General features: G+C 42.6%; 1 protein-coding gene and 2 long non-coding RNA genes across 6 annotated transcripts in view; 1 reads left to right on the top strand and 2 right to left on the bottom strand.

The window, feature by feature from the left end:
- The window catches only part of LOC310761668, a 406,062-nt gene that overhangs the window by 272,271 nt on the left and 106,410 nt on the right, over positions 1-27,381 (bottom strand). The gene's annotated exons all lie outside the window — the stretch shown is intronic.
- LOC310761666 lies at positions 227-21,596 on the bottom strand. Its single transcript, XR_014547649.1, has 3 exons — positions 21,479-21,596; positions 413-643; positions 227-313 (listed from the first exon to the last, which is right to left on the bottom strand). It is a non-coding gene; the product is annotated as an uncharacterized lncRNA (long non-coding RNA).
- Positions 21,336-27,381, top strand: part of EPHA3 (EPH receptor A3) — a 213,776-nt gene continuing 207,730 nt past the window's right edge. For 2 of the 4 annotated variants that reach the window (XM_083611513.1, XM_083611510.1), the window contains exon 1: positions 21,337-21,926. In XM_083611513.1, coding sequence (XP_083467639.1) covers positions 21,830-21,926 — 97 coding nt within the window. In that variant the 5' untranslated portion in view covers positions 21,337-21,829. Of the gene's footprint in view, positions 21,927-27,381 lie in introns of all 4 variants that reach the window. The other 2 variants (XM_083611511.1, XM_083611512.1) reach the window with 2 other exon arrangements.

Raw genomic sequence — 27,381 nt, 5'->3', positions numbered from 1 at the left:
CACAGCAGCCCTCCCCAATTCACAAAACATCCTCCCTGTGGGAACCCCTGATCTACAATCCCCTGCCCCATCTTTTTAAAAGATTGACTGTCTGGCAGGTGGATCAGTGGGCAGGTATGTGGCCAGGGAACACCTGTATCTTTACCCATCCTCTCCATGGCACACTGACTGCATTAGCAGCACAGGAAGTCCCTGCAAACATTAGCAAGAATGCTGTTGATGTAGGGTATCTTGATTTCAGTAAAGCTTTTGACAAAATCCCCCCTCCCAAAATTTTCCTCATGCTACACAAAGTTCTGAGACCAGAGCATAGCTGTCAACTTTTTCCCTTTTCTTGCGAGGAATCCTGTTCAGAATAAGTGAATTTCCCTTTAAAAAAGGAAAACATTGACAGCTATGGACCAGAGCTGACACGGGTTGCAATTGATTGGGACAGAGCTTATGTATAGGGCTCAACTCCTCCCTAAACATAGTTTCAGTTGAACCCCAGAAAATGGTGAAATTTGGGGGGGTTGTGGGATCATTTCAAATCGGTTTGTCTGCAGTCACCTGGTTCTGGTGCTTTTCCTCTCTGCTTACTTCACTCTGTGGGGTTTGGATTTTCGGATGTTATCTGGGAGGAGTTGATTCCCCTGCCTTCAGGCTGTGGATGAAAATATTGGATTTGTTAGCCTTTTCTTCTTGCTCGATTTTACAGTTAGCATTAACTCTAAAGTATGATTGATTTCTCTGACAGTCTAAATTACAGGATGGTTATGAATTTCCCATCTTTAGTGTCGGAAACCGTAACTGCTAATGTGGTGGTAAATGATATTTTTCTGCATATGACCACAACCTCTATCAGAGTAGTTTCTATTTGCAGGCCAAACTTCAAATTATGTTAAGGCTCTTTCTGAAGGCATGCAGCACGTGCTCTCAATAGCACTCTGCAAAGTGCAATGGGTAGCAGGGTGAATTGACAATTAGAAAAGGCTACTAACTTTGGTTGGCTATCACAGAACAAGTGCTGAGTGCTTTTCTTTTATGGAGGCCAAACCCCTTCACAGTTTTGGGTGTGTTCTGGAATCTGATGTCCTGAACCCTTGATTTCACCCAGTTTACTGTTCTTTATTTAACATAACTGATTGTGAGAGAACCCCCTGTCAGTGATGGCCAAACATGGCCCTCCAGCTGTTTGGGGACTACAACTCCCATCATCCATAGCTAACAGGACCAGAGGTCAGGGATAATGGGAATTATAGTCCCAAAACAACTGGAGGGCCAAGTTTGGCCATCACTGCCCTAAGTGGTGTGCAAAAATATGAAACAAAACATTAAAATTCTCAAAACAAAAACCCCAGGTGTTTTGAAGCATTCAAATGATGATTAAAAATTAACAGCAGGTAAAAACAGAGAACGCACATGTAACTTCTACATGCCTGGATAGGCTTGCCCGAACAAAAATGTTTTTAAGCAGGCATGGAAAGGAAGACAGAAAAGGTGTCTGTCTGGTGCTATTATTTATTTAGTGAATGAAACTGATACACAGTTTACTTGATAAAAGACAGCTAAACAGTTTACAAAGAAAAAATCCAAAATATAATTTTTAAAAAGCAATAAAGGCAAACATGAAAAACTAGTTAACGTAAACATTGTAAATTTCAATAAAATCTTCAATTGCAAAACAATTATATATAATAGAATTACATGCTAAAATTACATTCCTGGGTTGGCTTATGGGGGTGGGGGTGGTGAGATGCTGAAAATAATACAGCAAAGGCACTTGCCTAATACTAATGGGCAGCAAGTCCCAAAGAATAATACACACAAGACTTGTGTGTATTTCTTAATGAGTATACCTGGACTCTTTGCTGCAGGATGCCATGTTCATTAATAGGAAGGGCAACATCACTGCTGCTTATCACCAAAGGGAAGGGAGGGGCATGGTGGCACTGAGGTCAGACCTATATCAGTATACCAGCTGGAGCAGTTATTTGGCGCCAGTAGTGCACTGACACCATCCCTACCATCCTGGTAAGTAGCAGATACACCACTGACTGGAGGGTGACTCTGTCTCGAGCTGCCAGTCACTTCTGTTTGTAGCACTAGCTCTTCACTTTAAGGCATTGAATTTGGATCCCCCCAAATTCGTGAAGCTCTGTGGCACTCGCCCCACATACCCAAAGCTTCTCTCCCAACAACTGCAGTCATTTCCCAATTTACTTGGGAGTTATGCTCCAAGGCACTGTGCATTTATGTGAAATCACATTTACTTGAAACGGCATTGGAAAAGTCTGCAAACACATCCAAACCCCTGGAAACCCTTGAAAAACCAGCAGAAGTTTCCAGATGCCAAACTTTGTCACGATAGTTCCCTCCAAACCTCCTTGCTCAAACTCCAACTCTCTACAGGCCTCAACAATTGGTGAAAGAGCTCCTAATATACACCTGCAAAGGCTCATGAGATCGCTAAGTGCTGTTTTCATGGCTTTTTTGCCCTTTTTACCAATTTTGAAGTCACTTCAAGGTTCGGCACCGTACTTGGTCGCACGTCAATTGGACACACATAAATTGGTCATTGCTTGTCTCTTGGTTCTCCTGATTGTCAGAAGAAACTTCTGCCACCAGCTTAACACTACGCGGTCATTCCAACTGCTTAAATGCCTTAGACACACAAACGGGTTACGAGCTTTGCACAAGCCAAATTGTGTAGGTCAGAATAGCTCATATCCCACGCCCCCATTGAGGTAATCCTTTATAGAATATACGAATAAAAAACTTATTCTCCAATTCCATTATCTACACAATGAGACAGAGGTATCAGCAGGCTTGGAGAAAACCCAGGTTTTGCAGAAGTACAAAAATATCCAGAGATGACCCATTGAATGGGATCAGACTCAAGTGATGTCATGTGGCTTCATATTGCAGACGTGCAGGGTTTAGATAAAGTCATACTGCAGACCAAAGGCTGAGGCCTTGTGGGTCTAATTAGGCTTGCAGGATGCCGTACAAGATAAGCCTTTGGTCTGATCCAGTAGGACTGTTCATAATTATGACCCAACAGGACTGATCTTAATTATGTTCCGATATTGTCTTACTGAGAAATAAGTACCATCGCTAGCTATGAGCATTCCAAAGGAAGAGCAGGACACAAGAATAAAATATAGTAAGATGTTACTGATCTATTCAAATGTCGGAAGACTTCAGGATATGGTTTCCAATGGTCTATTTCATTCCTTCAATGCTGGACTCGGGTTGCTGCTTTTGCCAAGGAAGCTGCATTCCATTATCTGTGGCACCCGTGTGAGAAGATGGAATTATTGGGCAGGACCCATCATTGGAAGCCCTGCACAAAGACTTCTGCTTGCACAATGGGGTTTTCCTCCTCTCTTTCCTCTGTGCCCCCCATGCCCCAATAATTGGTTTGGGGGACTCAGGAGGACCCCCAGAACAGCACTTGGGGGAGGGCAGTCTGTCTGGCAAGCTGAAATGCTTGCATGGGCAGAACATTCATCATAGTGCAATGTTGAATGCCTGTGTTATTGTCATCTCTGCAACTCTCCATTCAGCTTTCAGTCAGAGTGTGGCATGGCATCTCAGGGCCAGACCTATCATTGAGCAGAGAGAGGCAGATGCTGAGAGACTGCGGAGAAGTGCAGACCAACAGAGTTATGTGTGTCACATCATCTCTGCTGAGACCTCTAAACTAGTCTGCTGCCTTCAGGTGTGGTGGAGCCTTCAAGGTGTCATTCATCTACCAGTCCAGTCAGCTTTTGTACAAAGAATTTGTGTGTGCGAGTGTGTGAGATGGGATGGGTGGATGCATCTTGTCCTTTATCTCAGTCAGCAAAATGATCTGGCCTGACACATTGTCCTTTTTTCTGCCAGCTAGTATGATATGAATCGGGGTGGGGAAACACATAGGAATGATGATCATACATGCACTCCCCCCCACCCCAGTATGGAACTCAAGGTGGTATATTTAGGGTTGATCCATCACATGCCTTCAGAGCATGCCATAGGATACAGTGTAATGTAGATGATGTTATAAGGAAGGAGGTCTAAAAAGTCATGGGTTCAGCTCCATCCCTCTAAAACCATCTAATTTGACCCTGACTCTCCATAATAAAGGGTAGGAAAAGACCTCAGTCTTGGAAGGGAATCTGTGTAGGAGATCCCTTAGGAGCCTTTTGGGGTAGCACTTCAGTTTAACAAATTGGGGGCCAGTGTTACATAGGACAGGCCAAGCAGTGTCAGGCTCTTGTGAGTCATGCTGAATGTCACGCCAGTTGCAAAAGACTCCCCACGTTTTATGCAATTAGGCCTTTCTGTTAATACAGACAAGGAAACGGCACAGAAAGAAACTGCCCTTGTTTTCTGATAGCAGGAAACAATCAGGGCACAGGGCCCGACAGTTTGGCTCATCGGGCTGAATAAGGGAGCAGTGTTAACTCTTGCTTGCAGACCTACAGAACAGACAAAGGTTGCCAGATCGGCATTTCCAATAATAAAGGATGCTGCAAAAGCTGTGGTGTTTGTTCTATGGGCTTCTATAGAGCCACAGTGTTTTGAAATAAGGGAGGTCCATTATGTGTTGCGGAGATGTGATATTCCGGAATTGGGGACGATCGTTTAAAATAATGGGCGCCCCTTAGAACAAGGGCCATCTGGCAGCATTAGCACTGAAATACTTTACCCACAAAAACAAAAGGGGAAGAAGACAGACAGCAATCTTTTTTGTTTTTGTTGTGGAGCCCAAAGTACGGGAACAATGCACAAAAACATCATTGATAAGCGGAGGAAAGTATATAGTTCAAAGTGAATGTATTTATTATTATTATTATTATTATTATTATTATTATTATTATTAATTTCATTACTATTTTCAGAAAAGTGAGAATTGGGACTTGAGGCACTGCAAAGCCCTTCTCTTGCAATTGCTTCACCAAGACAATAGGAAAAATGAAGGATGTTACCATTTGCTGGCTGTTTCAGTGGCCTCCCAGTGGCCATTTTAGGGATTTGTGTAGATTAACATCCACAGAGAAAAAGCACGAAGAATGCCAGTACTTGGATGTCTGACGTACAAATTCACTAAGGTTTGTGTTTCTCAAGAATATTATTTTACACTTCAGATGGCGAGTGCAAAACTGTTAGGTTAGCATTTCCTTAGAATCCTCACACGGGGGGCGGGGGGGGGGGAGGACCCTTCTATTCTGAACTTCTCTTCCTTTGGCAGTTCTTTCCCAGCACTGAGAAGACTTGTCATTGAAGGGGACCAGAGCCTTCCTGGGAAAAGTGGAGTGGGCATCATAAGTGGTGGTTTTGGCTCCTGACCAGCTTGCAGGGGGAGAATCCACTCCACTCCCTGGCAGGGAGATAAAAAGAAATTGCCCATTCCTTCTCTAATCTCTATACCTTTACTTTGGCTTTACACAGGGACTGGGAACTTGTGCCCTCTCAGGACATTACAGGAGTACAACTCTGAACTTCCTTTCAGTTTTGGTTTCTTTTAGTTGGTCATTTTCTCCCAGTATTAAATTCAGTTCTCTGCATTTCTACATCAGCTTGTATTTTTTTAAAACCTCTCTAAATTCATCAGCATATTAGTGGAAACTCTGCTGATGCACACATCTTTGTAAGCAATTCTGCCAAATACAATGCATTTTTACATATTATTTTTGTAGTACATGAGTTATTTATTTTAAAGCATTACTGAGCCAGGTTACCATGGGCGTAGCCAGCATTTTTGTTGGGGGGGCAGGACTTTTGTTGGGGAAGGGGCAGAACCGAGCTGTCTGTTAAGTATTTTTACTGTTAAGTAACTGATCAGTTAAGTATTTTTATTTATTTACTTGATGGGGGGCAGCTGCCCCCCTCAACTCCCCCTGGCTACACCCATGCAGGCTACTGCATTGCAGAATGAGAAGTGCAGGGCTTGGAGGATGACTGTGTTTCATTTAAACTTCACCTTTAAATGCAAACTGAATCAAATTTCTCTGCCTTCCATATTTATGACCATTAGCTGTTCTGGCTGGGGCTGATAGTTGAAGTCTAACGGTTTCTGGAGGGCCAGAGGTTCCGAATCCCTGGCCAGGTTGAAAATGGCAGAATCACAAGACAACACCCAGACAAACCTCTTGCCAGTCCCTAGTCAGGTTCGGCTCTTGTGCACACCTTTCCTGAAAATAAAAAGTATTGAGAGCTCTCCATTTCCTTCTTCCCAGTGCATATCAATTGGTCTTTAAAAAGTGTGCTGCATTGGAATGCCCTCCCTTTAGAGAGATGTTTGTCCTCACTTTACATGTTCAGATGTCAGTTGGAAATGTTTTATTTCGTTCAGGCTTTTACAAACTGTGGTTAGTTTCTTTTAATACCTAACAGCTGTGGATGTTTTTTGGTGTGCTTAATGGTTCTGAGTTTTATAGATATTTTAAAGTTCTATTGGTTACTGTGCTTTATTTATGATATCTCTTTTGTGTTTGGATACCAGATTGTACATTACCTGGGGCTCTCTTGGGAAGAGCGATCTACAAAAGTAACAAGTAAATAAATTAATGAAATATTCTGCAGCTCCAGAGTAAGGGGGGAAGATAGTTCATATCTGGCAGCACATGCAGTGTTTTTTTCCTTTTATTGTACTTGAAGGAGGGATTGCATGGTAGGAACATCAGGGTGCAACCGAGGTGGGGGGAGGCTTTTCATCATATGGAAAAGGCTTTAGAAGTCCTTCTATCTGGATGTAAACTTGAGATTTGCCATGGTTACAGCGGATGCTACTTGCTAAGAATTCTGAGTGCCTCTCTGCAATTGGAAGATGGTTCACAACTGTGGTGTGTGTTTGAAGCAGCAATACTGAAAATATGCTCTCATGAAAGGGAGAGATGGAAACACAGGTAGTGGGTGCAAGAGGCAAGCTCAAAAATTGTAAAGTGAACCTGACAAGGAAGCAGACCCTAAGTAGCTCCCAAAAGATGTGCAAAAAGGAAGAAAGGAAGAAATATTTCCCAAAGGAAACAGGAAAAGTTTATATATACTTTTCCAAAACCGATTATTGTTATGGTCTGAGCCTGTAGAGAGAAAGAACCACAGAATATATAATGGCAACCCTTGAAAAGTAGAAAAAGAAAAAGACCTATTCTGTGGCAAAAAAACAAATCCAAATGTGCACATCTCTGTAATTATTAGGATGTTTCACACATTATATAGACAAAACTGTGTTTGCTACAATGTGAACACATCTGAGAGCTAAAGACACACATATTAAAAAATAATAATTTGTGACATAAATTAAAATTTGTGTTTTGAAATGTCAGCGTTAAAACAAGACACACAAAACAAAGGGGTGGGGAGAGATAATCAATAATCATATATAAACACTCAGTGCAGGGAGTATCAATGTTTGTGTCCATGTTGCTGGGAAGGGATTAAGCTACTCAGGAGCTCAAAGGAGTTCAGTGAGAGAGAAACCAGCCAAGAAACATAGAATTGCTGAGTTGGAAGGGACCTTGAGGGTCAAGGAGTCCAACTAGGAGGATAACTCAAAGAAGGTATCTGGTTTAAAGAGGTGGTACTTAACACATCACACCCAAAAAACTGTTACACCCAATATGTTCCATGGCTTGCACATTCCTTCAATCGATATCAGAAGCCGCTTTTCAAGTGGCAGTTCCATAGTGTTAACCAAGAAGCTCAACCGGAACTGTGCACAAACACTTAGATAATGTATTATTTTGGCTTTCCCTTGACCAACCAGAGCACAGAATCGGAGGCAGCTCAAGCTAAGCATCAGGGAAAGCCCTGGTGGTTCCCACCAAATATCCTCCCCGTATTAGCTGCTCTAGAGGATTTCGCTGTCCTAATCAATAGGCATCAGGCATATGATGGATCATGTAAGTGCAAGCCTAATTAGACCCTAGAACCTCTACCATATCTAATACAAGTAGACACCCTTATTTAGCATTCATTAGCATTGGACAGTAACAGAGGAAGCCTCCAACAAGCACCTTCCCCTGGGAATGGGATTAAGCCTGAATTTGCATTTCTTAGGAAATATCTCCATTTTCCCATATGAGGCATGTCTAGGTCATACCTAGCTGTGAGTTTTGATTGGTGAGAGACTCCCTACTAAGCAGAGGGGCACTTGCAATGATTTCTCTGCAACATCTCAGGACCTGACTTAACCAGCACTGAATGTCCCTTCCATCCAGCCCTGTCTTAAATGATGCCACAGACCTAAGATCCATCAGAATGTCTCCTTCCTATAACTGAGCACCTCTCAGTCTCATTTGGTTCAATCATCCTCACTCATGCAGTTTGATGGCCCATGCTTCTCGCCAGTTCTGTGCCTTGGCTATGCACTTACCCCATGCTGCTGTTATTCAAGCATGCACCAAACCTGTGGGTCACTGCTGGTATCAAGACTGAGGCAGACTGACCCAGTTTCATGGTCCTGAAGGTCCTTAACTTGCTGGTGAATTGGAACGCTATTCCCACCTGGATGGCGCACTCTTCTGTATTTTCCAATGCAATTTCAGTGTGTGAAAAGTGCACAGAGAAGTACGTTCTCTACAGATAAATGTGTATAGGATTAGTCTTTTGGGGGGGAGTGCACTGAAAAGCATTGGAAAATATATATTTTGACAAACAAAATTTCATACAATAATGTGTAGAAGAATGCATATAATTTAAATGTCAAGCTTTTTATACATTATTTTTAAAAATCTGCACAAAACAGGATGGAACAAACCAATGATTGAGTTCCAGCAAAGAGGAAATGAGACTGATTTTGGAAGATCTGTTCATGCTTATTTGACACAAGACTTATTTAGCTTTAGCTAATTCCCTTCCCTTGTCTCCTATTGCATCCCACTGCCTCTCAGCTATTTTGATGTTTTTCTCCTTTAGAATGGTTAGAACTCTTTTGGGAAGCACAAGCCAGTATCACCCCAAAAGTAAACTTTTTGAACGTTAATGGGAGGATTCCTTGGAATCCAGGGTTGAATCGGTCAGGATAGGCCTTAGCATCATCCAGCAATGGAAGCCTAAAGGCTGGTTGGATCACCTGAGCGGTAAACTGAGACAAATTGATCTGTCTCATCTTAAATGTCAGGAGTCCCACTACTTTTGAATTAATTGCCTACCCTAGGGCAGAGGTTCTGGACTCAGCCACAACTGTGGCATCCTCAAGTCACAGTGAAGACCCAATAAATCGCTTCTCTTCACTCCTCCTTCCTCGAGGCAGGTACCTACACTGGACATCACCCTTCTCACTTCTTTCTAACTTTTTGTATTTTGTAGTTGCCACAAGATCATAGAATTGTAGAGTTGGAGGGGACCCTGAGGATCATCTAGGCCAGCGGTTCTCAACCTGTGGGTCCCCAGATGTTGTTGGACTACAACTGCCATCATCCTTGAGCTCTGGCCTTGCTAGCTAGGGGTGATGGGAGTTGTAGTTCAACAACATCTGGAGACCCACAGGTTTAGAAAGGCTGATCTAGGCCAATGCGGGAGCCTAAAAGTTTTCCAAGCCCCTGGCCCTAGGGGGTTAGTGGTGGCAGCAACAAGGAGTAGGTTGTAGGTGGATTTGGTGAGCAAAGCAAATAGTTGTCAGAGACCAGGCTGAGGAGTACTGCTCTGATGAGTAATGGTGTGAGTCTCCCCCTTCCCTTGCTCCTGACCAGGATTCTGAAGCTGCCCAGGAACAGTGGAACAGTATAGATTTGGAAGAGTGGTTTGCAGAGGGGCATAGTTGTGAAAAGAAAAGTCGGGAAGAACTGGGGGGTGAACAGCAAAGTGAAGAAGAACTGGAAGAGAGAGAGCTAACAGACTCTTTCTCGCTGGAAAGTGTCCAGACTATCAGTCTAAGGTCACATAGAGCAGATAAGGTGGCTACACAAAAAGCAGGGTGGTTGAAAGATCAGGTTTCAAGACGGAAGTGACTAGAGGGGAAGTGGGTGGAATCCTTAATTGGGAACACCTTTATTCCAAGAATGGATCCTTTGTTCTTTTGCTGTGATCAATTAAGACTCTTTAAATAGACTCTTTTTGCTTTGTCCTGCTTATCTACGACGAAAGGGGAAGACGAAGCCAAGAGCCTGGAGCCTGACAATAGTTGTGCAGCCCCTAGTACTGCAGAAATATGCATTAGGTGGAGAAAATAGAGACAAAGAAACCCCACCATGTCATAAAACTAGACCTGGAGATCAGCGAAGAATAAAATTGTCTGCCAATACATTTAGGTTAGCTAAAACAAAGGCCTTCATGAAATGAATAATTAACTTATGGAATTCAGAGCAATACAGATGTAATGAAAACCAGAGGCTTAGGTGGTTTTCAAAATGGGCTTAAATACATTGGTGAGGAATAGATTCACCAACAGATATTAGCTCAGTCATGATAGCTAAATTGAATCTCTGTGTTTAGGGACATGCTACCTCCAAATATCAGTTGCTGGAGTGTGGGGGTCATCAATAAGTCCTAGACTAGAGGAACACACACAGCCCAGTCTGATATTAGAGGGCTCTCCATATGGCATATGAAGAGACCCATAAGAAAAAGCAATTACGGTAAAATAGCCCACTAAGACCTGGTACTGGGGAACAAGATTGCATTGTGGGGAAGGGGGGGGGGTTGGAACCCAAGTGCAAACAAGTTGCACAAGTTGACAGCCGTTGCAACAAAATTCCTATAGCTTTCGAAAATATCAACCCTTTAGAAAGTTATATGAAAGGCAGACTTCTCTTGACACTTTTTTAAGATAAAAGAAAACAAACAGCCTTTGTATGTGACCAGAGCAAGGAGATCAGCGATCGGGCTCAGCAGGACTGAATTAGCGAGTGACTCATATTTCTCATGGGATGGCAACTGTGCTTTTAAAAGGAAATTCTGTATAATATTTTCTGCGGCAAACTCTCCAAAATCAGGGCAAGGGGGGGGGGGACAAACTTTATGTAACAGTGTGCAACTTTTACAACAGAACCCCAAACGGCTGCTGCCAAATGTTTTGTTCTGTTTGAGTGTCCCCTAGAACTTCTTCCATCCCAAGCTCACCCACGGAATACTTTAATTCCCAGGATCATTACTGTAGCCTTACTCAGGTTTTCAGTATTCTTGCGTGTAAGCAAACCTACAAGGAAAGGTGGATACATGCTGCCAAGCCCTCCCCTCCATTATGTCTTCTCTTCACACTTTAGGGCCTTCCATGGGTTTAAAGGCTGAGGATCTGAAGCTCATGAAGGCCTCACACAGTTTGGAACCCCACGATCATGAGCCTCAATGAGTAAAAGAGGCTCCCAGCTTCAGACATTCCCCCTCAAATTTGTGGAGGGCTCCCCATCATGAACATATGATGGCCTGCAGAGTAGGAGCTTAGCATCACCTGCCTTCTGCTCATGTGTTCAGTTAATTAATTTTCCTTACAAACAAGGAAACAGAATGCCCCAATTGGGCAAGTGGCAGCAGAGATATGGAAAATAAAAAGATTGAAGCAAAAAATGGTACAGAACCCAGAAAAGGTGGAAAGAAGAGTTTGAAGAACATGTGTTGCACTTAGTGGTTAAGTGGTCCAGATAAACAGATGGAAGACTTGGTTCTGCACAATTTCTTCGTCAGTCTGTGAAAGAAACACGGAGAACAGTACATATTATTGATCAATGAAATCAAAGCACCCAGAAGCAATATGAAATGCAACAGTTCTTCACTAGAACATGAATCTGCATATTGTGCTAAATCCTAAACTGGAATGAGCCTGGTCTTCCTGAGAAAGCATTGGTTTCTGCACTTCCCCCTCCTCTCCTTCCACATGTCTGAGAGCAGCAGCAGATATAGGGCAGTGCAGGAAGTTTCCTCACACAGGGTGCCATGCCAAGGGGGCACAAAGTAGTATCAGTAATAGTAATAAAGTTGATAACTTATACAGGTACCTACTGAGAAGGGCTTGAAAAAAGCAACTGTGCCAAAAGGAATTATTGTGAAAATAAGAAATATTTAGTAGGGGCCACCAAATTTGGTCCCTGTTCACCAAATTACCCAAGTTCTCAACTGATGACTTTGGCAACATTTAGACACTTGCCTTGAATGTGAGCTTGCTGTGTTAGCTAGACATGGGATCGTGGTTTATAACAAATTCTGCTCCCTTCCAAAACAAGTCCACTGCAAACTATGGTTTCTGAAACTTGTTAAACTAGCCAGCATTTGTTATAAATCAGGATTCCTGGATATAGGTAACGTGACAGCTGAGGTCCAGGGAAAATGAAACTGTGCTGCAGAAATCAGGCAAAGAGTTTGCAGTTGTTGGTGCTCCATGTGGGCATATATGGAATAAGGAGAAGGAGAAAGTTCCAAGAAAACTCATGCTTTTGATATCTTATACACCAATCTTAAAACTAAGAGTAAAGGAATGCCAAAGAGATATTATGAATGACAGAATTTTACAAATTCCTTAAAAAGACTCCCCCCCCCCTCAAGGATGGCTAATAGAATATTGGAAGGTCCAAAATAAATCCATGCTTGTTGAAGCTCCAGGGAAGAGTTAAATATGCATGGTGGACTCATTATTGAAGAATGACCAGACCTATGGAAAGAAATACGGAACATCATCCATGTGAGTCTTCTGGGAATTGAGCTATGTTAAGAGAATGCTTGAGAAGCTATTTATTGGCCAGGCATATGTGCTCAAACTGAAGTCTAGGTGCAGCTATGTACCAGATGTCAAACTTTCAGAAACAAGGTCTTTTTAGTTTTTGTGTTGCCTCATGAATTTTTTGCAGAACGAAGTGGCATTATGTTTTGCACCACAAACTATTATTACATCAAAGGACAGAGTGACAGGGATACTCGCTAGATAAGGACTAATATTTTATTCAGAAAAGAAAGATGCAGTTATTGCATGGAGAGCAGTTCTGGGAAATACCAGCAGAGAACTGAAAATTAGAGAAGCAGATATTTTGAGTATGGGTCACACCATGCTGAAGTTGTTTACTTATGCGCCTCCTGCTCCATATGGAATTATAAGAGACAAAAATGTGGAAATTCGGCTCCTCTTTGCAGAACACATGCATTGTACGAAAGTTCTAGCTTCTAAACCTACGATGTCTTGTTTTAGAAATGGCTATCAGGCAACAGGACTGAGATAGACCTCAATTTGAACCTCCAGATACTTTTTCCACTAGTGAAACCAGCATCATTTCTCTTACGTGCATATGAAGTTACCCTATACTGAAGCAAACCATTGGTCCATCTGGGCCAATGCTATTAAGACTGGAGGAAACTCTCCAAATCTCAAGAAGCAACAAGCAAAGCTATTTGTTGTTATTAGTAATCTGCAGCCAATTGTATACATTCTTCTTTTTTTAATCTCTTGACATTTTGGTAGCATAATACTATAATAATAATAATAATAGTGTGTGTGTGTATTTCTTGTTTCAAGAAAAAAACTGTTAATTTTTTTTCCAAAAGTTCTCCGCTTCCCCTTATGTTTTGATCCAACTTTTGCTAACCCACCAGCTGTTTTAGACTACAGCTCTCATCACCTCCTGCCAGGCATTTTTGCAAACACAAATAAAAACAATACATGGCATAAAAATACCCATGGAAGTGAAAATAATATATAAAAAATGTTTGCAAAAATGTGTGTATTTAATCAACATTGCAAACAGAGATGTGCTTATTAGCAGAAATTTGCACTAAAATGCTGATGAATTTTCATGAGGATTTAAAAATAATCGCAGTAATCACAAACTGCTGCAGAAATGTGGCAGACTGGATCAAAGACTGGAAAGATGAGAAACAAAGATGACAGACTTGTCCTTCTGTACTTCTAACCTGCCCAGAGACCTTGTGGTCAAAGGCAGGTAAGAAATCTTACTAAGAAGTACAAATAAGTAAATAATATATGGTTGTTTCATTGCGTTCTGGATCCAGTAGAAATAAATCCTCTCACTCACACTCTGAGCATGTCAGTCCGCCCCAAGGTGACAATAAGGTAATGATGACCGCAGCCCTATCAACATGCATGGTGCTTTACAGAGAGCAAAAGGACAGGTCCCTGTCTTAAGGAGATTTCAGTCTGCAATTTGACTCCAGTTAAGTTACTGTAGAGCATGGGACCCAGGTCATTGTACTAAGACATCATAGAGAAAGGTGCTGTTGAACTTCTTAAAGAGAGAATTCCATCAGTTACATTTCCCTGCAAGCACCCTTTCTGAATTAAAAATGAATCCTGAGCTTTTTAATTAGAAAAAGGAAAAGGAAAGAAAAAAGTGCCATTTACAGAGATTTTAAATCTTGACTATTGGAGTCTTACTATATGTGGTGCAATTAATTAAAAGTGCAAATCAAGCTCTGTAGACATTAAAAAGCCTTTTTGGAATCAGACTGCAACTTTGAGCCCCCAGGGACAGAATGATTGATCACTTCTGTAGTTACTTTTAATAATCCCGTAATATTTTTCATCACATAGAAAGTTGCTTTCCTATTTTGTATTCAAGCATGTTGTCGCAGCACTCCGACTGTGTGTTCAGAATTTTCGATCTCGCACTCCCAGAAAGGTGGTGTCACTTTCTGTTTTAAGGGAAGAAAAATGTGCAATATAAAGTTTGCGTTTAGTAAGGATTTTAATCTCAGATATATTAAAAAATATATAAAAGTGCAGCATTGGCAGGATACCATAAATCATAGTTACATGTTTCTCCGGAACGGTTTTATGGAAGTTGGAGTGGATAGATTGCATTATCCTGTAATGCAGAATGCCAATAATGCCTGTTCCTATTCTTCAGAGGCACCTTTACAGTAGAAGCAAATTATTCTTATTGAAGTAAATAATGCACACAAAACTGCCTTTATACAGGCTACAGTATGATGGAGAGAAAGCACACACAAACTCAAATTCCTTTTGATTTCTGGCTATCTGAAAAAAAATGAATTTTCCTTAAGTTGCCTATTTCCTGCGCTTGTCCACAAAATTACCAACTCTTCTTTCAATACGGCATATCTCATACTTTGGGAAACATTGCATTTATATTTCCTTCTGGCGATATTATTTCAGCACCATTTAAGAGAATCTTTACAGTAGGCAAATGTACAGTTAGAGACATGTTGGTTGAACTATTGCTGTTGAAATAAGTTGACATGAAGGTAGAAAAAAAGGATGTGTATTTAAAGTGGCAAACTGCACAGCAAAATGTTTTTCCAACAATAAATGGAAAACAAAACAACACACAACTTCCATTTTGGTTCTATAAGAAACAAACTAGTTTTGTGTTGTTTTCAGAATCCTTGAGTCCATGATGAGCTATGTATGCTACCTATACACTCCAACTTCCATAAGAAACATGTAATCATGCATGACATCCTGCTCATGTTGCACATGTATGTTGCACGTGAGTGAGCATCCTGCTCATGTTGCACGTGTATGCCGTGAGTGTAAAACATCTGTGGTTAAAATCACATATGATGAAGCTGAATGCTTGTGAATGTAGTGAATTGTTTGAAATTTAGAATTACTTTGCATTCAATCTGAGTTGAGGCACTATTGCTTAAGCAGCTTATATTGGATCCAATTATGAAGTCCCATGAGCTTTGGATGCTTCTCATGTCAAACTCAAGGAGAGAATGAGGAAAAAATAATATTCTGCAAATACATTCCTCCCACATGCAGCTGTTTTATTTTTTGTTAAGTTTACTACGACCTTGATAGGAAGAACTTTAAGCAGGTGTAAATGGGGGGGAAAGTATTCACAACCTGAATCCATTGTGACTTGAGTCAGTGATTTTAGGCAACTATCCTATTAGTGGGATAGGAGAGCTGGGGGGGGGGGAAATCACATCTGGCAACCAATGCGTCCTTTTGGTTTCAGATAGTACATGAGTAGACGAATCTAAAAAGCCCGGGACACAAATTTTCATGGCCCTCTAGCAGCTGTGGTGGCTCATTTGCCAGAAATAATGTATTTAGTGTTAACTCTGGAAGTGTATACTTGATTCTGACCAAACCAAGCCTCCTGATGTATCTTGTGCTCTAGGAGGCTTAGTCCTCATGTACTATCTGAAATCAAAGGGGTGCATTAGTTGCCAGATGTGAAATATATTGATATTATTTTCGGCTCTCTTATCCCCTACGTAGAGTAGCAAAAGGTGGGGGCAGATACCAGTGTGAATAGTTTCTGTTAATATCACTGCCGCCCCCCCCCCCCGCATGTGTGTGGTGAAATGTATTTTTAGTGGGAGGTGTATCTGGTGGCTATGAAATGGATCCCCTTCCACCTCATCAGTTGCCTATAAAACTGAAAATTGCTTCACCCCCCACCCTGCCACCAATTCTGTCCACATAGGTAAGCACTATGGCTATCTGTAAGTTTCTCTCCCACACTCACACATGTACACGGTGCTTGCCAATGAAGAGTATAAAGCTGATAATAATAATAATAATAATAATAATAATAATAATAATAATAATAAAAAATCTATTATTTATACCCCGCTCATCTGGCTAGACTTCCCCAGCCGCTCTGGGCAGCTCCCAACAGAATTAATAATAATAATAATAAAGTGATAAAACATCAAACATTAAAACTCCCTAAGCAGGGCTGCCTTCAGATGTCTTCTGAAAGTTAGGTAGTTGTTTATTTCCTTGACATCTGAGGGGAGGGTGTTCCACAGGGCTGGCGCCACTACCGAGAAGGCCTCTGCCTGGTCACTCATAACTTCAGTGAGGTTGTGTTCAGTGACATTCATATTTTGATTCACACCAGGGATGGCAGAGGCTGTGACCTGCCAGGTGTGCTTGGATTCCACCTCCCATCAGTCTAAGCCAGTGCGCCCAAAGGACAGGGATGTTGAGAGTAGTAGTTCCTCATCGTTTGGAGGGTCACCAATTGCCCTGTCTTTATTCAGGCCTGTGAAGATTTAAGCGTACAGTCAGTGATGGGTGCCCATATTCTTGGCTGCTCCAAATCTACAGCCGGCCCTGATGGGCTAAGAGGTCGGCAATGTGCCTGCACAGTGCTGCCCAACGAAAGAAGTTTGATTCCTTATTATTTCCCTTTCTCACTTCCCTCAAGCTGGCAGACGTGTAGAAGAGCCCTAATGGATCCCAGCAGGCCTGGCATTTATCTTCCCTGCAGCAGCCCTCAGAATGACTTCATTTGAGGCCTATACGACTAGATAAATGGAGCAGAGGATTTAAGACATAGCCCTTTAATGAATTCTATTAAAAACATGCTTTCCGAGTGGAAAGTATGAGAGGGCGATCAGCTCTACATAACAAGCGCCTGGTGCCAACGGAATCACGGCCAAGCGAGCAAGGAAGATGAGGGCTGAATATGCGAGCCTCGTTTGCATATAGGGCATCTCAGAGGGGCCATAAGAACTTCCCGGGATGTGAATTATTATCTTAAGCTTCCAAATTGACAAATTCCCGAAGCATAAAGGGCTACAATTGCCTCTCTGTGGCAAAGGGAACGTGACTGACAAACTCTGCAATACCTCTGCCAAGGAGTTACTGGAGTTTTGATAGCATTGCTTCTGGTCGCAATTGTGTGAGCGCGAGCTGGGAAAAGAGCAGTAACCCAGTATTATCAGATTGTGAATGGCCTGCAATGTTAAAGGGAGAGGCCCGGGTTTTTCCGTGAATTATGTCATCTTTTATAGCAAGGCTCCCTCGGGAACTGCTAAAGCCGCATGTGTGTATGGGGCAGCGGGGGGGGGGGGGATGGAGAGACAGAAAGAGATGGTTCTTTTGTGATTTATTGGCAGGTACTTGGCGGGAGGCTGTTTTATCATCCTTATTTTTATACCCAGCGTCACAGAATGAATCCCCACAGTGAGGCAACGAGAGGCTGAATGCTGTGTTGCTGAAGGGACTTCTTGTGTGATTTGCTGGCTCTGAATGGGTATTATTGTCTATGTAAGGGCCAGTCAAATTCACACAACCTTGAATGTGGGCTCCAGTGCCAGCTGCACAGGAGGATAGCATGGGCTCCGATATTTTTAATAGTTGTTTATTTTCATTTATTTGCATTGCATTTTTAATATATATATTTAAAATACCACTTAATACCACAGTTTTAAAGTGCTTAGGATTGAATCATGAAAGCAAGAGGAAAGTCTCACTTAGGGCACTTTTCAACTGTTGTTATTTTCAGGTGGGATTCGGTCACATACTAGCAAACGCAGTTTGCACAATTAAAAGCGATTTTGGCGCTTTTGCACAACAAACTCGCATTCCCAAAAGATTGGGCTTTTTGCAGTAAGGAAAGTGATAAGGAAAGCCCCAAACTAATAAGATCAAATGGCTGTTAAAATAGCCAACGTTGTCTGAACTGCCTGCAAGCAGATCAGGATGAATGCTCAATTCCAAGGTCATCTGGAAGCTCCTTAAAATGCTTGCTGAAATAATAAAGCATCAGATGTTCAACAGGAAGTTTAACTAGCAGGAACAGTGGTCAGGGATGATGGGAACTGTAGCCTAGAAACAGCTGGAGACCCAAGTTTGGGAAACCCTGTCCTAGCCTAAACCTCCAGTCATGACACCATATTGGTTCTTTCATGGGAAGCTGGAGTCTAGCAACATCTAGAGGCCACAATTTACCCAACCCTGATATGCAGTCATGTGGGATGTGTACAAGACTAAAATGATCCGCAGGAAATCTATGACTGGATCTCTTGATGTCTTGTTCTTCTGGAAAGAGCAGCTGTCTCGGTTTGAGTTAATTTCCTCTGCTTGTGTCTGGCACAGGCCCACAGTTTGGGGATTAATGCTCCCCACCGCTGCTGATTCCCCCAAGGCAAATGGCTCTGGCTTCACTGCCATTGCCCATGGGCTGAGGAAGAACATACAAGCACATCACAAGTTTCAGGGGTGGTGGTCTAGTGATTGCTTCAATGCATGCTAAACTCTGGATTTTTCGCACTGCAGCTGATCACGCCACTGGAGTTTTTATAAGCTTTGCAGATGGCACAGTAGAATATCAGCTTGCATATTTGGTATGGAATGAAGAAGTCTGCATGGCCACCAGCAGCCCCATCCTATGCCCCTCATGTTTCCTCCAGAGTAAATCCCACTTAATTCAACATAACTTCCTAATCACTGAACACAAGGCTGCGGTCTTAACTCCACTGATAAACCCCCATCCCCCCATGAGCTTAATCTACATTACAGCCTACAGTCAGGATTAGGAGAGGGGGGTACTCTAATGAGATGACAAACCACTGCTTCTTTGCCTCCACCTAAATTGTGCCATCATGGTGCTTTGGGTAGTTGGATAGTAAAACGAAGTGTTTTATGCTATGAACCGCCCTGAGATATTCAGATGAAGGGTGGTATACAAATTTAATAAATAAATAAAACAATTAAACCGTGACACCTCCCCCCCCAAAAAAACCCTACACCACCGCTCCATAATTTCCCTCTATAGTGAAGTAATTTTGACGATTATTTTTCTCCATTTAGCATGACACGATCCATGTGGGGTTGGGTTTTCTGGGGGGGGCGGGGTCGCAGCAGCTGAAAAACCAAATCCACACCCTTATTGAGGGTCCAAGGAGGGATCTGGACTCTCCCTATGCTCAGAGGCACTCTCTTCCACGGTCGTCTGGTGAGTCAAGCATTGCACGTAAGCCTCGAGCCTGAAGTTTGCCCCTTCCCGGAGCTTGAGCTGACGCCCACCCTATCGCACGTAGACACCCGATTTCCAGAAGAGATCCTACAAACCTAGAGTGCAGCCTCTGTAACTAAAAGTCTCTCGAATAGTTTTTTTACTGCGTCCGATTCGGAAACCAGCATCCTTCCTACAACATCACAAGGGGGAGGTGGGGCGAAGCAGCTGTGTGGGCTAACGTCTAGTCACGCAGAATGGGAAACGGCGGGGAGTGTCTGATGCCACGAGCGCTAAGAAAGAAGCAGGGGGAGAGGGGAGGATCCCCGCAGGAGGGTGGCTGACTGGCATGAGGGGGGGGGGCGAAGACTGCTTGTGAGTAAATAAGGCATGCCTGATCGATTTTCGACTTTCACTGATGCTTTGATGCTGCCCCTTCCCCAAGCGGATGAAACGCATGGATTTTGCACCGCGACAGCTTTTGCTACCACGTGCAGCTGGAGCGAAAACAACGCACCCGCGCAACCAAAATAGAATAATAAGAAACATAAAAATCTAGGCTTGTTGCGAACAGTTTGCTGGGGCCTGGGGCTGTGCCAAAGGACACCTTCGGCTAGGCGCTTTTGATTTCTTCAACACGCTATTGTCCAAACAGGAATAAACATAGCAAGATCCTCGCCCCCCGCCTCCGCCAATCTGCGAAACACCTCTTTCTCTGAGCATTGCCACTTATTGGGCGCGGGCGGGTGGGTGGCTGGGTGGAGAGTAGCAACCGCTCCCCACTCGCTCCGCTGGGCAGCCTGGAAAGAAATCGAGAGCAGCTCCTTACGACTGCGCACAATTTACGCCGATTGCCCCCACCCCGCCCTCGCCGCTCCCTAAGATTTCCCTCTAGGGTGGGAGTGGATCCATGCAGCCCACCCCACCGGGACTGGCAGTTCATAACGGTATTGCTGGCGCTTGATCCATCCCTTCAGCGGCTTAGCATCTCTGAGTCTCTACCTGTTCCTTCGCCTCTCCCACTCTCCCTTGGGAGGGGAAAGCGGTGCCACAGAGGGGGGCGCTCCCAGAGGAAGGTAACAGACCTTCCAAGGGAGCAGCCCTGGTGGGAGCGGGGTTGCTGCAGGCGTCTCCCATCCCGGGCTTCCCACCTGTCCTCCGCTTGGCTGAGCGCAGGTGAGCGAGGACGCGGGCCAGGTTGCTTCTCTTGCCGGGGGCCACGCCCCATATAGAGAGCCGGACGGGGTGCGGGTGTCCCGCGTCCTTTTCACATCTGGGGAGTTGGAGGAGCCTCTGCCTTCTGTTCTTTGCACATCCCCACCCCCAAATCAGAGAAGGAGGCTCTATGGCCTCGGAGGTGGGAGGGGGTCCTGGCTTATGAGGGGTTGCTCTTTCCCTCCGCTTCTTTCAAGCTTCTGCCGCGGGATCGGGGCGGGGGGCTCTACTTTTTGATGGCTTGATCAAAAGAGCCGCTCGCTTTCCCCTGCTAAGGAAAGAGAGCGCCTTAAGCGCGCTTAAAATGGAAAATAAATAAATGCGAGCAAGCAAGGCTGGGCAGACTCCAGACTTCTTGGATCTACTTCTTCCTTTTTTGCAACCCCGCCCCCCCAAAAAAACACCAAAAAAAAGAGAGAAACCAAATAAGAACCAGGCTCAAAAAGGCACAGTGTTAGCATGAAAGAACAAGGGTGCCTCTGAGCATATCCCGAGCCCAGGGATTCCTTGTTTTCCAATATACCAGAACCAAGCCGGTGCGTTTGGCGCCCTTCTCTTTCATTTCCGCAGCCCCACTGAACTGAGGAAAGACGTTTCGTCGTTGCTCTCGCTAACTTGCAGATCTACAGTACCGGCAGATCCGGCGTGCCTCTGAGCCGAGCTGCCTTGGGCTCCTGCACGCCACCTACTTTCTTCTGGAGATTGCTCCTCCTCCTCTCCATCTCCACCTCCACCTCCTCCTCCTCCTCGGTCCCTTCCTCGATCCGCGCAGAAAAGACCCTTTCCGTGACTCCCTCCCTCGTGCTCTTTTTTTCTTCTTTGTGCGCGCGCGCGCGCAAGGCGTGCGCTAGGACCCGTCGGGCCTCCCGGCGAGGCTCCGTCCGCCCGGGCCAGCTCGGCAGACTCCTCCTTATCTCCAGTGTCAAACTTGACATCAGCCTGCGAGCGGAGCATGGTAACTTCTCCTGCGATCGGAGCGCTCACATCAGTGGCATGCTTCAGGGAGATATGCAGCTCGCGCTGCCCTCTGCACCAGCAACATGGATTGTCACGGCGCCCTCCTCCTCCTCCTGCTGCTGCTCCTCGGATCTGCTCTCCGCTGCTGGGCGGATCTGAGCCTCCATCCCACCAACGAAGGTAAGCCGGGCAGGGTGCATCCTCGAGGGGAGCCGTGGGGGAGTGTCTGAACTTCCCTGGATCCCGCGGCTGGAAACCTGGTCCATGGCTCTCTTGGTCTTCCCCCCCCCCCAGGGCAGCAGGTTCGCCTTCGGCATTTATTTATTTATTTATTTATTTATTTTCCACAGCCTTTTGGGGGATAGGACCCCCCAATATATTGGAAGCCTCTCTGTGGATAAGGACGCCAGGGCGCATTGCTGGCCACGACGGACGCGCATTGGCGAGGCAAAGTTAGAAGGGGCTGTCGCTGGCGGACGGTGGTTGGGGTGTGTGAGATGGTGGCACCCACCTCCCCGGGAGTGACAGTGACCTGGCGCTAGACTGCAGGTGGAGGCAGGATCCCTGCATCTAGCAGCAGCTGTCAGGAGACTGGCGGCTTGATTGTCTGTCACAAAGTGGCGAAGGTCCTACTTTGGGTCCGGTTTATGATGAGCAGGGCGTGTGAGCCGGATTATTAGCATAAAAGGGATGCCAGGAAAAGTCGGACGGGGAAGCCCCTTGCGCTTGCCTGCCTTCACACCTTGTGGGGAGGGGATGCTTTTTTGCATTGTTCTAACTGTTTTGTGGCTAAGACAGACGCCAAGGAGAAATAAAATAAGTGCATCTGGAAATGTACAGTATATCTATAAAGGACAACACTTGTGAAGCCGTGTTGAATTTGCCTTGGCTTCTTATTTGATTCAGTAGCTGCCTTGATGGTTCCATGTGTATCAACTGATGGAAGCAAGTTAAACAGTGCAATCTTGTGTTGTGTCTACTTGGAAGTAAGCTCCCTTGAATTTAATGGGACTTTCTCCTAGGCAAAAGTGTCCCTAGGATTTGCAGTTTTAGGGGCTCATTAATATACCTTATTGTGGCACACAATTGTGGGGGCGGGAATTGATGGTGGCCCACTTCCTTAAAATAAATGTTTGTTATTAAAACATACCTCCATTTTAAAAGCCATGGGTTAATTGCATTTGTTTGCATCGCAAACTTTAGGTATAATAGATTTCTAGCACTCCTGAAAGTCACCTGTGTTTCACAAGTAGCACCATGTACAAATATTTCTGGATAAACTTAAATCTATTTCATGATAAAACATTTGTTGAGTCAGAAACCAATTTTCAATCATTTTGTTTAGCAAGCAAGAATATTTAATTCACTGAACAAATAATGTTGCTGATATTTTTGGATTTGGAAAGGGGGAAACGGTCATACTGAGTTTTGTTTTTTTACTGGCTATGGGAAATAGATTTAGAAGATGTAGCTGATTTTTACATCAAAGAAACGAAATGGTTCAGTATAGCCTGTTCTAAATAAAAAATAAATCATCTCCTTCACAAATGCATATTCATTACTGGGTTGGGGTTGTTTTTTTTTTAATAGTTGGTACATCATAGAATAGCAGAATAATTAGTAGAACATGTGTTACTGATAAGAAAGCGGTGGTATTAATCTTGTTGTTATACTCCTTTTTTGGCTAATAAAGCATGAGTATCAATGGAGGCCAGTTTGGAGTGGCGTGCAGCTCTCAGCAGTTGAACTCATTGATAATGTGCACAGTCTTGTTGTTATGCAGTCAATAGAGCAGTGAAGCTGCTAGCGCATTGGCTGGCAAAGTACACTGTTTATTAAGACAGTGCAGCTGAGGCACCAAGAGCTGTTATTTGAACGCTCATGCCTTACAGTGTTGTGTGTTATCTTCTATACATTTGTTTGGAATCCGATGCTGTCCGTAGAAGATGCTGTTTAAACTTCATCACCCAAAGTGGTGCTTATTTTATTTATTTATTTTTTTAAAAATCCTACAAACTTATTGCTGTATTATAATCCGGCTCACACGCCCTGCTCATCACAAGCCGGACCCAAATAATTGCTTATAATGTTTAATTTTTATTGTAAATCGCTTACTGGCTTCAGCTAACCAACTTGGAAGTAACACAGTTTTAGATTGATCAACAATTTATTGTAATTGTAACTTTGTAACAGAAACTTAGAAACCGGAAAGGAAAAACTGGAAGAAGAAATAATAATGAATTGTGTTGCTGTTTGAACATACAAAGTTTCCCTGAGCGTTTCTAAAAACAAAATTGCTTTTAAAGAATGAACTTTTAAAGGCTACTTCTGTAATTCTAAAATACTGTTTCATTTAAGAATCCAGTGTTTCAGAAAGTGTTCATTTCAGAGTGTATACATCTGTCACACTTGAAAGGGATGGTTTAAAAACTACACTGAAGTTGCATTCCTGTGTCCACTTACTTGGGAGTAAATGCCATTGAACATAGTGGAGCTTACTTTTGAGCAATGTACAGGATTGCCCTGTTAATGACTAAGTTAACCCATCATATCCCTGATATGGGTTTCACCCACTGGGTTTCACCCACTGAAACCACATTGCAGAATCTTCAGGATAAAAATGTATTTGATGAAGTTGTCTAAATTGTCAGAAGCAGTCCAAAAATACTCTGTTTGGAGTCTCTGATACATTTTACTCCCAGCTTATATAGCACAAACAGAGCAAAGTTGTTGTTGGTTTTTTGTTTTCTTTTAATGTGCTGGATAAAACATACTATGAATTGAGAAGCTTATTTCACCTCATAGAAAATAACAAAGACATTTCTATAGCAGCAGGGATTTTGGTATGTTTTTTGGCTTGCGTTTAGACTTTTAAAGTAATACTTTCAATTATTTTATTTTTTTTGGCCCATTTTAAATGCTTCAATATTATACACAGAAATAAGTTATTTGCCATTTTATATCCAGCATGAAAGGGCTAGTGTAGGTTGCATCTATAGCTTTGTGCTCACTCGGACTTACTGTATACAGCGGGTCCCAGGCACTTGATATGTCCTCACTGAAATGCCAATTAAGTAGAAAGGTGACGAAACAGGTAATTTTTTTCTAAGCAAATTTCTTCAAAAAAACACACCATAGAGTTGGTTATAGAGTTGTGTGTGTGTGTTTCTGGAGTGATGCACACCTTTAAGAAATCTCAGTTGGATATAAAAATATAATATATATATATATATTTAATAGAAGAGTTGTAAAGTGTGAGCCATCTATTCAGTAACAGGAAAATGTCAGGAGGAATTAGCATCTGAATAATGAATGGATTTTGCTCCATGCTGAGATTTAAATAGATTTTTTTTAATATGCCCTGAAATCTCAGCCTGAAAGTGTGCTCTTAGAATTTTCATAAGGCACCACTTTATCTGTTTGAGGTGGAGATTTTAATTTTAATTTTTAACAAAGACTCCACTTTCTTGTTGAACTTCTTCTGGAACTATTCTTGTAGAATCAAGAACCTACGGAGTGATATAATTCTGCAATTTAATAGTTTTTTTTCTAATCCATTTCTGTAATGATACTATTTGCCCTAGGGTACCAGCAGCCTTAATTTAACTATTTTATAACCCACAACAGTTAACACTTGACCTAGGTCATTAACAGGATTATCAGCAAATTTGTTTAAGCTTTTACTGACAACCTGAATTGCTTCAATAATATTTTGACTGTGCAGACAGGAAACTTCTTTTAACCTCTCAAATCTCACATAAAGAATTTCTTATGAACACAACTACCCCAAAGACACCAAGATTGTACATCTGTTCATGGTTACCAATAGGCTCCATTTTGGTAAACAGCTAGAACTATTTCAGACTCTCTGTTTACAGTGTGTTGAGTTTTTCCTTAAATGCCTTCGTCATTTCTTCTTGCCGTATCAGAACATTTGTTCAGTGGTTAAACTACAACTTTTTCCCATAAACATTATCTTGGTGTTTATAAATAAGAATGTAGTTTTTAGTGATGTCAGCAGCTGCGGCATTTTCAAGTAGATCGCTCATAGAAATACTGGTCTGCCTATCTAACTTCACCACATCTAAACCCAGAGGGTGATGGAAGACATCATTCCCTGGTTTAAAGGGAGCCTTAATAAGTTAAGTTCAGAATTTGTGTTTTAAGTTCTGTTTTTTTATATGTTCCAATAATATATATTTTTTAAAAATGAAACAAACCCTTTGTCATGGCAAAGGGATTTTAACAGAACATTAACTTTATTTTAGAACGAAACAGTTTTCAATAAATGCAATATATGTATTTAAGGTAGAGTCCTCTTGGATGTTTTTCTGCACAAGGCTCACAGAAGTGAATGGGAGCAACACAAGTGTGCATTAATGATCTTACATGCTTGTTAGTGTTCAGATCAGTGTTCATTCATTTCAAGGGGACTTTGCACAAGGGATTTTTCCAGTACATTGCTTGCCCTTACTCTTCTATCTCACAAGATGCTTCAGGCTTGGAGCTGGGTAAAATATAATTAAAAAAAAAAAACCAGAGAAGATAAAACTAAAAGAGAAAAAAAGAATCACATAAATAACAGGCCAAATATCCATGAGGGCTCAGCATGATTAAAATTCCAACTGGAGCGCCATCTACTCACTCACCCACCAAAACCCGCTGACGCCAGTTTAACCCCAGCCATTAAATTCTCCAGAATAAAATGGGCTTACGATGACTCAAGGAGAAGTTAGGTGCGGTGACATGACAAAACCTGACTTACACAATCCCTGATGTGTTTAGAGTTTAGTTACCTCACGCTTAAGAACAGGGATTCCAAGTGTGTGTGTGTGTGTGTGTGTGTGTGCAGCAATTGCTTTAAAATAAAAACAAATTATCAGAATCTTAAGGTGGAGTTGAAAGGGGAAATAAAGATGAAGTTTAAAGGGCTGGTTTTCATGCAGCTGCCTTTCATTCAGAGCTGCTCTGTTTTAACTCCTGCTTATGTAGTCAAAACAAGTAAACCAGAATGCTCTATAACTTGCATCGTGGCATTTGTAAAACTCCATGGTCGTAGAACAAAAATGCTGTATAGAGTCTTTATTCTGATTGCAAGACCTCACTGATACATTTTAATGATCTACATTTTTTTTTTGGTCATTTGGTGTTTAATATTTTCCAACCTAAGACTGATTCATTGACTTAATTTTACAATCCTGCAGAATGACATTTTTTAAAAGTTTGGAACATATGTTAAATATTAAAGAAACCAAAACGTAAGATTCTGACGATAACTTTGTTTCAGGTCGATTGCAGTGTGTTTCTATTCAGGGAGAAAAGATAATGAGAGAATTGAGGGTGCATGTTTCAACTTTTCAAGTATGCAACTTCAGAAACTGATCAGTTTTTAATGATAGGAAGCTTCCTCTTCCACACACGCAAAAAGGGAAATTAAAAACACATGCAAAAAGTAGGCTGCCATTTGAACAAACAAACAAACAAAAACCCTACGACTGGCAAAACTGAATGTTATCTTTGCACTTGTATTAGACATAAATGTTGGGATTTTTTAATTTTTTTCAAATGCTCTCCCAGGATAATACAGTGTGGGAAGAGTATTGCTTCTGTCTTGCATACTTGCTTCCAACCCTGA

The sequence above is a fragment of the Podarcis filfolensis genome (assembly GCF_964270895.1).
Source record: "Podarcis filfolensis genome assembly, chromosome: 4".
NCBI lineage: Eukaryota > Metazoa > Chordata > Lepidosauria > Squamata > Lacertidae > Podarcis > Podarcis filfolensis.
The sequence above is the reverse complement of the archived record's forward strand: the minus strand, read 5'-3'. Positions and strand labels throughout refer to the sequence as shown.